The sequence below is a fragment of the Sus scrofa genome, chromosome 6, assembly GCF_054392235.1.
Source record: "Sus scrofa isolate SSC_HxYL_T2T_F1_AM1 chromosome 6, Sscrofa_HxYL_maternal_Yorkshire_Landrace_v2.0, whole genome shotgun sequence".
Lineage (NCBI taxonomy): Eukaryota > Metazoa > Chordata > Mammalia > Artiodactyla > Suidae > Sus > Sus scrofa.
In genome coordinates this window covers 169,685,843-169,697,952 of record NC_139388.1, presented here as the reverse complement: position 1 = coordinate 169,697,952, position 12,110 = coordinate 169,685,843, and the positions used below count along the sequence as shown (strand labels likewise).

At 43.9% G+C, this 12,110-nt stretch overlaps 1 protein-coding gene across 6 annotated transcripts in view; it reads right to left on the bottom strand.

Moving 5' to 3' along the window:
* Positions 1-7,709, bottom strand: part of PIK3R3 (phosphoinositide-3-kinase regulatory subunit 3) — a 132,790-nt gene extending 125,081 nt beyond the window's left edge. For all 6 annotated transcript variants that reach the window (XR_014808418.1, XR_014808419.1, XR_014808420.1 and 3 more), the window contains exon 1: positions 6,889-7,709. Coding sequence is in view for 1 of the 6 variants with exons in the window: in XM_013999442.3 (XP_013854896.1) it covers positions 6,889-6,994 (106 nt within the window). In the remaining 5 variants the exon portion in view is untranslated. The remainder of the gene's footprint in view (positions 1-6,888) is intronic.
* Positions 7,710-12,110: the final 4,401 nt, after the last annotated feature.

The following is a 12,110-nucleotide window of genomic DNA, read 5'->3' as shown; positions in this document are numbered from 1 at the left end:
TTATCAATATGTTTTCAGATATAAACTAAAATGAATTGAGTACATACCATGTGCCACAAACACTATGCTAGATATAGCTAGAATACTTCTGATTCCCAGAACAACTGTGAAAGGTATGTATTAGCTCAATTTTACAAAAGAGAACGTGAAGAAAGAGGTTAAGCAGTAGCCACAAAAGTTTGGGCAGGGTAAGAAGCAAAGCTAGATTTGGAAAGCTACCATCTATTTCTAAAGCCTATGTTCTTCCTACTAGATTCAGGCTACACTCCCCTTTAATAGCAATAAACAATATATTCTATCACATAGACATATTTGTAATTATTTTTCTATCAACCTTGTTAAATAGTGACCATACACATGTCCAATCTTTTCTACATTCTAAGAAAAATACAAAGGTATTCACCATGAAGATAAAAAGAATAAATTTTAAAAGTATTATACAATGAAGACTCACTATACTTCTAATGAAATAGTTGGATATACTATAAACTATAATACATTAAATGAAAGCAATGACTAATCTTTTTTAATAAGAATATGCAGAAAAAGTTGGCATAGCTTTTACATCATTTGATTATATTAACATTTGTCCTACGCTACAATATCATTAAAAAGTGATACCTAGATCATAAAAGAAATATCTTACTGCACACAGGAGAAGCATTTATATAAGATGAACCCATCAAATGTTCAGTTATAAAGAAAAATTCAACCACAGAAGCAGAATACCCAATCTGCTAACAGTAAGGACCACATGGTGGCAGGTGACCTATTTCTTCAGTGTGTCATGTCTCTCATTAGACACGCTCTCCAGTTTCAGTGAGAGTATGCTACTTCTCTACCAAAATGTTACTTTATCTAAATTTTACCAGAATGGGAGTTCCCGTCGTGGCTCAGTGGTTAACAAATCCAACTAGGAACCATGAGGTTTCGGGTTCAATCCCTGGCCTTGCTCAGTGGGTTAAAGATCCGGTGTTGCCGTGAGCTGTGGTGTAGGTCACAGACGCGGCTCGGATCCCGCATTGCTGTGGCTGTGGTGTAGGCCAGCAGCTACAGCGCCGATTAGACCCCTAGCCTGGGAACCTCCACATGCCACAAGTGCAGCCCTAAAAAGACAAAAAAGACAAAAAAGACAAAAAAAAAAAAAAAAAAAAAAAAAAAAAAAGTCAGAAGATACTTTACCAGGTTGACCAAAAAACTGTATCAGGTAACTACCAAATCAATAGTTCTCTAAGTGTAGTCCAGAGACCCCTGAGGGACCCCAAAACCTTTTCAGAGGTTCCAAAAGTCAAAAGTATTTTCAGAGTGTTACTAGATATTACTTGCCTTCTGTACTCTCGTTCTCTCACAACTGTGCAGTAGCGTTTTCTTTTCTTTTCCTTTTTTTTTTTTTTTTTTGGTCTTTTTAGGGCTGCATTCATGGCATATGGAGGTTCCCAGGCTAGGGGCTGAATCAGCGCTGTAGCTGCCAGCCTACACCACAGCCACAGCAACGCCAGCTCTGAGCCTAGTCTGTGACCTACACCACCACTCATGGCAACACCGGATCTTTAACCCACTGAGCAATGCCAGGGATCGATCGAACTTACATCCTCATGGATGCTAGTCAGATTCGTTTCCATTGAGCCACAAGAACTCCTGCAGTGGAGTTTTCCAGAGGCTATGACCTGTGATATCTCAATAGACTGAATATAGGAGCAGACTTGGGAATTTATATGTCTTCTATTAAGCCTGACATTACAGACTAAAAAGCCAAACATCATTAAAGTTATTTGCAAAAACATAAAATGATGCCACTCTCTTCGCTATGTTTTTTGAAAAATATAACTATCTTCTCATTTTAAAGTTATACTAACATGTAATACTTTATTATTTCTAAATTTTAACTTCTCAGTTTTATTCTAATACATTAAATTTCAATAGACATAACCTACTTAAAGAAAAACTCTTTGAGATCCTTAATAACTTTTAAGAGTATAAAAGGGGTGGAGTTCCCGTCGTGGCTCAGTGATTAACGAATCCAACTAGGAACCATGAGGTTGCAGGTTCAATCCCTGGCCTCGCTCAGTGGGTTAAGGATCTGGTGTTGCCATGAGTTGTGGTGTAAGTCGCAGACACGGCTCGGATGCCACGTTGCTGTGGCTGTGGCGTAGGCTGGGAACTACAGCTCTGATTAGACCCCTAGCCTGGGAACCTCCATATGCCGTGGGTGCAGCCCTAGAAAAGACAGAAAGACAAAAAAAAAAAAAAAAAAAAAAAAAACAAAACTGAGTATAAAAGGGGTGTTGAGGGAGTTCCCTGATGATGTAGCAGGTTCTGGCATCGTCAATGCTGTGGCACAGACTCAATCCCTGACCCAGGAACTTCCACATGCCATGGGCACAGCCAAAAAAAAAAAAAAAAGAATATAAAAAGGGTATTGAGACACCCCCAAAAATGAGAACCACTTTTCTAGACCTTCCTATATTTGTGTTTTGCCAAACAATTAAATTGTTCTTCTGGCTTTTTTACTTGCACACGCGGCACACAGAGGTTCCCAGGTCCAATCGGAGCTACAGCTGCCAGCCTACACCACAGCCACAGCAATGCTGGATCCAAGCTGAATCTGCAACCTACACCACAGCTCACAGCAATGCTGGATCCTTAACCCACTGAGAAAGGCCAGGGATCGAACCCGCAACCTCATGGTTCCTAGTCGGATTCATTTCACGAAAGGAACTCCCCAATTGAATTTTTAATTTTCTAATTATCACTGAAGAAATGTTGCCCTACAGATAATTTCATGAATTCGTCTTGATAAGAACAACAAAAAAAAGAGTCTACAGACAACCTTTACAGGATTTGTATCCATTAGTTTATGATCAGTCATATGTCGGTAATCCTCTAATAGCTCCTATAGCAAAGGCAGGGCTCTCCGAGAGGCCTATCCAGCAACTGTCCTGTTATGGAATAATGCTTCTTCCCAAATCACAGCAGGACTAACCAAGACACCTATAAGCAATTCTCTGTACCATAATCGACATTTCCAAAATAAAAAGTTTTATGTTTCATATAAACACTTCAATATTTCTGAGAAATACATAAAAATTAAGACATCAAAGTCTCATTTGGATCCCATCCTTACATTCTCAGTTAGTTGTAAGAGATTTAGCAATCTGTGCAGTTATTAGAAAACTTCAGGAGCTCCCACTGTGGGTTAAGGATATGGCATTGCTGCGTAGGTTGCGGCTGCAATTCGGATTCGATCCCTGGCCCAGGAACTTCCGTATGCTGTGGGTGCAGCCAAAAAAGAAAAAGAAAAAAAACAAAAGAAACCTTCAGAATGCATGGAAATGGTAGTTTCTGAAAATACAGGCTGGAGAGAAACACCTTGGAAGGAGAGTTTCTGAGGTCCCTAGAAGCAATAACAGCTTAAAAACTTTGCATTTATGGTTCAGCCTAAAATTAAGTTGAGGAGTTCCCGTCGTGGCTCAGCAGAAATGAATCTGACTAGTATCCATGAAGACACAGATTCAATCCCTGGCCTTGATCAGGGGGTTAAGGATCCAGCATTACCGTGAGCTGTGGTGCAAGTCACAGACTTGGCCCGAATATGGCGTTGCTATGGCTGTGGTGTAGGCCAGCGGCTACAGCTCCAATTCGATCCCTAGCCTAGGAACCTCCATATGCCACGAGTACGTCCCTAAAAAGACAAAATAAAAATAATAAATGAAATTAAGATGAAAGTCATATTTTATAAACTGTAATATTAACACTACAGTTAAGGAAACTAAGTCAACAACTAGTTTGACTAATATGAAAGTTATTTAACCATGTCCTACTGCAAGAGCCAAGGAAAGAAGTGACCAAGGACTTCAAGCAGAAAAGCACTTTAAGGCTGGAAAGAAGCAAAGCTCCTTCGGTATTTATTAATTCAACACATATGTGTTAACTTGTCTACCTCAAGCGAAAAAACTCATCATCTGGTGAGAGAAGAGTCCAAAAGAGGACATACACATGAATAAATGCAGAAGCTACTCTTGACAGGATGGAGGTTCTATCCGAGAAATACTAGAAGAGGGAGGAAAAGGGGAGGAAGGATGCCTTCCAGAAGAAGGGATCAGAGGACATCCATGCTGGCAAAGAAGGCATCTAACCAGGGGCTTTAACGTATGTAAGATTTGAACCCAAAGTTAAAGGCCATCCCAGGAATAGGAAAAGGCACACGGTCAAGGAACGGCAAGTACAAAATAGCTTCCACAGAACTCGTGATGAAATCCAGGAGTCGAAGAGACTGGAAAATTAGGTTGGAAGCAAAAATAGAGGGACTTACATGACAGGCTAAGCAATCTGGGGCTTTTTCCAGCAGGCAAAAAGAAGTCATTGGGAGGTTTTCAAAGTCACTGGAAGGAGTTCCCTGATGGCTTGGCAAATTAAGCACCCAGCATTGTCACTGCTGTGGCTCTGATTACTGCTGCGGTGAGGGTTCGACCCCTGGCCTGGGAACTGTGATGTGCCGAGGATGCGGCCAAAAAAAATTAATACTAAAAAAATAAGTCATTGGAAGATCTACCATTGGAAGGCAAATCATTCAATGATGCTTTAATAATACCGTGGATTAGAGAAAGTAGAAGCAAGGGGAGAGCACTGAGGGCACCAGCGCACCAGTCCAGGCCGGAAATCATCCGAGCTCGACCTGGGATAGGAACTAGGAAAAAGACAGATCCAAGCCACGCTGCAGCCTCTTCCCTAAGAATTTACTTAGCTTTGAACGTTTCAAACTTAATTTATCACACAAAACCAGGCTGGAATTCACATTATTTACATTAAAAAACATTCACTTTATAGGCAATATTTCAGCATACTCGAGTGTGCTTTTTTAAAAAGCTGTTAGGAATAACTGTACTCTACATTAAGTCTACCAAATGGGTAATAAAGAACAGCATATGCATACTTTCAATATCCTGACTAGAAACTCAGTATGCAAATTTTCATTTAAAGATGAACATTTTAAACTCAAAAGTTTATTTCCATGGGATACACAAAGTTCAGATCGGAATTTTCAATACAATCTTGTAAGACCTACATCCCTACACAAATTACAATAACCAACTTTTCGTAAAATCGTTTTTGAACAACTCAACTCAGTCAATATTTCTACCAGGCCCATATTTTTCAAATATCAGTGCCTTCTTCATTTTCTCCCCTCCTCCTCACTCACCTCTCCGCCCAACAAATTCCCTTTGTATGTCTGCAAGGCAAGATACTATATGATACAGTATGATTCTAAAGTAGTTTGAATACATAATTCTTATAATAACATAAATCCTGAATTATTGACCTTACTTTTTACAGGAGAAGAACCAGTGAAGTGCTGAATTTCCATTTACATGAATGACACTTGCATCTAATAGAAATGAAGCTTTACCATTAGAGGGAAACAAAGGGGAAAATACACACAATAGATGGGTGGCAAATCTTATAAACTTTGCAAAATACAGAAAAGCTGCATCTGGGTTGCAGTCACAATTGTAAAAGCAAATAAAGGGAAAAGAAAAAATCCTAAGTGATCATTAAAAGTGAAAAAAGTCGATTCAATATTAGTATTAGTTTTTAGTATAAAATCATTTAACATTCTAGGACTAATTGAAAAAAAAAAGGATAATTCACTGTTCACAAGGACACAGGAAATAATTTCTACACACATTCTGTAAGACAATTCCACTTCATTACACTTTCATGGGCTCAAATCCTTTTAAAGGTTTCCAAAAATACATAGTCTTATGATAATTGCAATTCCCCAATGACACACAATTTATTCTATAGGTTAGCTGTAACACGTTTTTAAAGACAAATTCATCCTCAACAAACATAAGGAGTCACAAAGGCCCTCTACTTGTATTCAAAATCATTACATAAAGCACTGTCTATAACTGCAAACAGAATTTGAAAATCTGACAGCTAATAACCATAAAATGGGGTAGACTTTAAACAAAAAAAATTACCCAACTTTTCCATTTTCCTTTCCAGACAGACACACAAAATGTCTGTAAGGGTCTCAGACAAAGCTCTCAAGTAAAAATACATGCTATGTATTCTTTACATTATGTGTACTCAAACCTAACACATATATGTACACGTCACATATATTCACACAAAACAAGGAAGGGTCTTCCTTTTTAACTCCAAGAATTGAAGTTACATTAAACCCTATCCCATAAATTAAGTTAAATCACCATAAATTAAAGAGTAATAAAACAGAGCACGTAGATCTCTCTGAGCTACTATATTCTGAAACGAAAAACCTCAGAGTAAGGCCGTGACTGAATAAAAACGCCCAATCCCTGAAAATCACTAACCGGCATTTGGTTTCCGTGAGAGAAAAAGGGGGGGGGGGTCCCTCAAAACGAATAATCACATAGGCAACCGTGTTTCAGAAGTTAACGAAGGTAAAACATAGCGAACCAAACAGACAAACGAATGAAATGACAAGCCTTAAAGGATTTCCTCAAAGGGAAAGACCGACTTCAAGACTGGGATACAAAGCATCCTTTGCAGGTAGAAGAATCTTTAATTGAAAAAAAAAAAAAGAAAAAGAAAAAGACGGGGGGGGGGGGCAAGACAAAAACCCGAACGACCAGCAAAGGCGAAGAAGTAAAAGAAACGGATCTCTCCTCCCACCCCCACCCCAGGCCCCCACCCCCACCCTCTCAGGACAATAGGATCGGGGTCCTAACTGCAAACTTTAAGCGTGTAAACCAGAAGCAGCTTTACTGCAGCTCCAACTGCAAATCTGCCCCTCATCCCGCACCCAGCGCACCCAAGAATACTTCTGCCCTGAAAACATCACCAAGGTCTTGTTAAACACAAATCAGACCCATCGCAAGATTCTCTCTTTCTCCCAAGTACCTGGAGGATCCATTTCAATATAAAATATCAGTTCTGTCGAATAGGGCATCATCACCTCCCTCCAGTCTGCGTCATCGCGGTCCATACTCCACACGGTATTGTACATCGCGCTGTCACGGGCAGGTCGTCAGGAAATATATAGAAAGCATAGATACTTTTATCTGCTATTTAAAAATCTAACATCTCTCTCTCTCTGTCAAAGTCCCACTCGGAAATATACTTCGGCGTTTCCAACGGCCGGTACAAGTCCAGCCAACTGCCAGGACGAGGACGGGGGTCCTGTCCTCTCCCCCGCTCCTCCTCCGGCAACGAGCAAAATGCCCCCCGCCCCCAACGTTCAGTCTGTGGGCTCTTCTCCTCCGAGAGGTACAGAGAGGCTTGGGGGGGGGAGGGCAGAGGTGCTAAAAAGCGGCTTCCCAAAAATCTCTTCTACACACTTGCTCTCTAAAGAGAAAAGCTCTCATTGCCTCCAAATTCTTCCGAGGAAACCACTTTTGTGTCCTTCGAAGGAGGGGGAATGGAGAGGGGGGAAAAAAAAAAAAAAGAACGCTTGGGAGAGAGGTGGGGAAGTGACGGGCGGGGGGGGGCGCATAAAAAGGGGGTTGGGTATTGCGTTCAAGTTTCGGGGTCCCACTGGTCTGCAGGGAGAGATCCCCTCAGGGGCCGGGACTCGGGCTCGGTTGCGGTCGGGCTTGGAACCGAAGCTGCTGCAGCCTCGGGATGGGGGCCCGTCCGAGAGTCCAGTTAGCTCTGCTCTGTCGAGCGCTCCCGCCGGGTTAAAAGCAAACCAGCCAGCGCTGGCTCCCCTCACGCTCTGCCCTTACTCCAGCCACTAGAGTTTCATTTTAACGGCGCGGAGGGGGACACCCTCCCCCGCCCCCACGCTCCCCCGCTGAGGCGCCACCCAATCGCGCTGAGCAGGGGGAACGGGCCACATCACCCCTGCTCCTTCCACGCTGCCCGGCCTCGAATTGTTGGGGCTTCTGTCAGGTGCCTGAGAGAATGTACAGAAAGCTGTCCTCCTCCTCGGCTGTCAACTCTCCTCACCGTTCCCTAGTCCTCAGCTCCTGAAGCCTCCATCCTCCCACCCCCTAGCCTCAATCAGAATGGTAGGGCCCGGGCGCTGGCCGCTCGCCAGGAGTCAGTGCCGGGAGCACGCGAGGCGGGCGGGGCGCGGAGGAGAGGGGAGAGGAGGGGGGAAGAGAGGTTGAGGTGGCTGGTGATTGGCTGAGCCTGGTTGCCGGAGCCTGGAGCCTGCGTCTTTTGTCTGCCTTGCTCCAGCGGAGGAGCGGGAGACGGCTGCGCGCCCAAGCGGGCCAATCAGAAGCTAGCCGGCGCCGGCCGGTGAGACGGCGATTGGTTGGAGCCCAGTTACTAAGCGGGACAAAGGCAGAAGGGGGAAAGAAAAGAGGAGGAGGAAAAAAAGAAGAAAGAAAGCGCAAACGGCGGTTACTGACAGGCTGGGCGAGCGCTCGGGGCCTCGAGCTGCCCGGAGACAGGCGGGGCTCCCGCTGAGGCTCGGTCCGCTGGGACGAGTAGTCGAGGCGGGGAGGACTGGCTGGCGCGGGACAGCTCTGCCCGGAGACTGGCCGCGGGGGAGGGGAGCGGACGGAGACGGGCTCGTGCTGTCACTTGGCAGGACGCGCGTTCTTCTGGTCCTTATAGGAGGTCCCTGGATAGAGTTCCTCCCTACGGACCTCTTCCCGGTGCGAGGACAGCCCTCCTCATCCCCCCGCGATAAGTTGTCACATAAAACAAAGGTCCCCAAGCCCACTTGCAGGATTGTTATCGCTCAGAGGATGGGCCCAGTGCAACTGTCCCCGGCCGCTCACTGAGCCCAGTCGCGGCTTCTCTTCTTCAGGAGGTATTTCGCAGTTCTGCGCTTTCCACCCCAGGACTTTTGAACCCAGAGGGAGCTCCCGACAGCTGAAATGAATCGTGGAGTGTTAAAGAAAGAAAAAATGCCTTGCATTTACAGCATGTGTGTGATTTCTGAGATCACCTGTTTTGGGATCCCTCGCTGAAAGGGCTCTATTCTGTTTCCCGACAGATCCCCTTCCACGTACACCCAGTCCCTCCCGCATTCTTAAAACTGATAGACTTCGGTATGAAAATGCTGAATATTTACGCGCACTTCAGAGACAGCTAATTAACTTGCTAGGGGACACTGAATAGCCAAAAAGCACATCTGTGTCTCCTGAAGGTTGTGCCTGGCATTGCCATTCTGCATACCCTGCAATACAGTCTCAGGAGGCCAAAAACTATTCCACTTCCTCTTTACACAGGAATGACAAAGCCCATTGTGTTCGAGTTGACAACCTGATTTAAGCCCTAGCAAAACCTTCTACCCTGAGTGGCTCTGCTATATTGACTTTCCTGTGGAAGAGTTGCCACGTTTCACCCTCTCCCTCCTAAAGTGGTTCTGCCTTCCTTAAAGCTGCTCTGAGTTCAGACAGTTCCTGGGAGCAGACAGTCAAAATGTGTATGGACTGGATATAAAGTCATGCATTAAATAGAGCCAGGAAGAATGAATGGACAAGGTTGAGCTGAGAAAACACAGCAGAATTCTTATATGTTTGCTTTCTTACATTTCTGAAATCCAAATATGATTCAGAAGCCAAATCAACTTGGGGCAGGGCACATTAATTTGAATGTCCTGAACCATTTCTCTAGGTAGAGGATGCTGGAAGATCACCTCTGATTTGTGGCTGGCTTCCCAGCAGACTCTTTACTTCATCATATCTGGGAGCCAGAAGTACTCACATTTGATAACTCAAAAAAACAGCACAATCAGGCAAGGGCAAGTTGGTTTATTTTGCTTCACGGGTGTCCCTGTGCATTCCCAAACAAAATGAAGGTGAAGCGTGGAAGTGTGGAAAAGATAATGGCTTTCAGATTTCCCTAGCAGCTTTTGCCTGGACCATTTTTCAAGAGTTCATGGTGGGGGTTCAATTTCCAATACACAGAGTGATCACCCAGGCCTTTTCCACAGCTAAGGCTTTGGGAAGTGTAGTGAAGAAACAGCCCAGTATGTAATGAGTGCCCAAGACTGTAACCCATGGAGAAAAGCTGTGTGATTCAATCTTGGCCTCTAAAACCATATGACCCAACTGTCCAACAAATAAACCTCTGGATAGGAGGCCCCCAAAGAATCACAGTGATGAAAGATACCATGATGAATCAAGGGGGAGCATACTTCCTTTGGATGGGCTTGAACAGTGCCCTGCCATGGTGGGAAGGGCCTGTCAAATGATGCTGGCCTTACTTTCTTTCGGTTGAGAAGCAGAAATGAGATTCCAACTGCTTGTCACCAAAGTGCCTCAGGCTCTTTGGCGAAGGTAGAGAATGTTAGCTCTGGTGCCCTGGACCAGTTCCATCCTGGAGAATTATATTTGGCCTGGGTGTGGATTAAATTCAGCTCTGAGAGCTCAAACTCCCAGGTCATAACCTGCTACTTTGGGAGTTGTTGTTTTGGGGGGTTTTTTGGGAGGCTTTTCCCCCATTTTCCTCCCTTCTTTTTTTAATTTCGTCTTAGGTAAATCAGCAAATCTGCCTTCATTTATATATCTATGAAATTGGAGATTGCCTTCAGATTTAGGCAAGCTTCTTAGTTCATTGTGAAACACTCTGAGAATGAAAAACAAAAAACAAAAACAAAAACAAAAAAAGCCGCATAGGTACTTTGAATTGATAGTACCTTTCTGTAACTCCAAATGGACAGTGTCCTTCGCTTTTCACCCCAGTCTGGTCTTGCTATGAAACAGTTCAAATATGCTTATTTCCCCCTCTTTATTTCAGAGATGGATGAAATATTTCTTCTGTGCACTGAATATAGGGTATGATCTCAGAGCTCTCTGTGCCAGCAGAATCAGCCTGGAACTCAGCCAAAAGTTCTTCGTGATTAAAGGTGCCATCTGAGCACACAGTATTTTTTAAAAGCCTTGAAAAATGGAAACATACTTTTATTACTTTTTTAAGGTCACTAGCTTTAACACCAGGACTGGCTTTAGCCTTTGGAGGAGGACTCAATCCCCTCTTTTTTTTCCCTTTCTCATTATCTTCCCTTGACCACTTGTCTCGTGATAAGGCCAAGTCCGCACAGCTAAATAAACTCACTTAATAAATGGGAGTCCAAGAAAACGCTACAAATTATCAGTTGCAGATTTCAGGACCTCACCAGCCACATGCCTTACAAGATGGGCATGTATTGCATTTTGATGTTTTGATGTAAAGTTTGCCTTCACAATGTAAAGACAGCAGTGCAGGGGGTCCTCTAGAAAGACAGCTCTCCTGGGAATTGATAGTCATCTCTTGAGAAAGCACTATCTAATATCTTCATTTTTTATATTTTCAGAATGATATTCCTTTTACGTGGCACTTGCAATATTTTATCTCTCCTCTACATCTTTCCTAAATCTTGGAAAACCATGGTAGGGTCAATCATCTCAGCCCAAGGCATTGAGAAATTATGACATTAGATGAATGTGTAGTTTTCACAGAAGTGGCATTTCTCCCAATGCCGCTAAATTTCTGGACTTAGAGGCCACTGCTTGAGGGCTTCCTCAGACCCATCAGCACATGAGGTAGATCTTCCCACTTTGGGTCCTCCTTCAGCTTTTGGGATCACCCAAAAAAGCAGGTCTCTCTCTGTAGCCTAACATGCTCCCCTCTTTTTGGTACCTGCCCTTCTAGCAAAACAGGGGCCACCTGGATGGTATGTTTTGCCACTGCTGCAAACTTCCCCTCCATCAAGGCAATAGCTTTCAGCTCAGCTCTCACCAGGAGAGAGAGAGCAAATGAGATCCAAATGACAGGAACAATAGCCCAGGCTGTTTCACCAGGGCAGGGCTTAAACAGGGCAGGCAGCTGGTGAGCTGTTACCTCGTTTAATCTCTCTAACCCTGAGGAGGGTTGTATTTTTATTCTCATTTTACAGATGAGGAAATTGAGACCCAGACCAGTGAGGAGACTTGTTCAAAGCCACGCAGCCACTGAGTAGCAGAGAAAGGCTTAGAGCCCCAGGTCCCACCAGCCAGTTCAATGCCTTTCCCCCCTACATCGCACAGCTTCTCCCCTTCATTCACTTAGTGAATGTTTATTGATGCTTCCAAACACTGGAGGATACAAAAACGAATAAGACTCAATGCCTACCATTGAGTCCGGAGTCCATAGAGGAAGGGCCAACAGAAGAGTAAATAATTACAGGCACACATAATACGCCT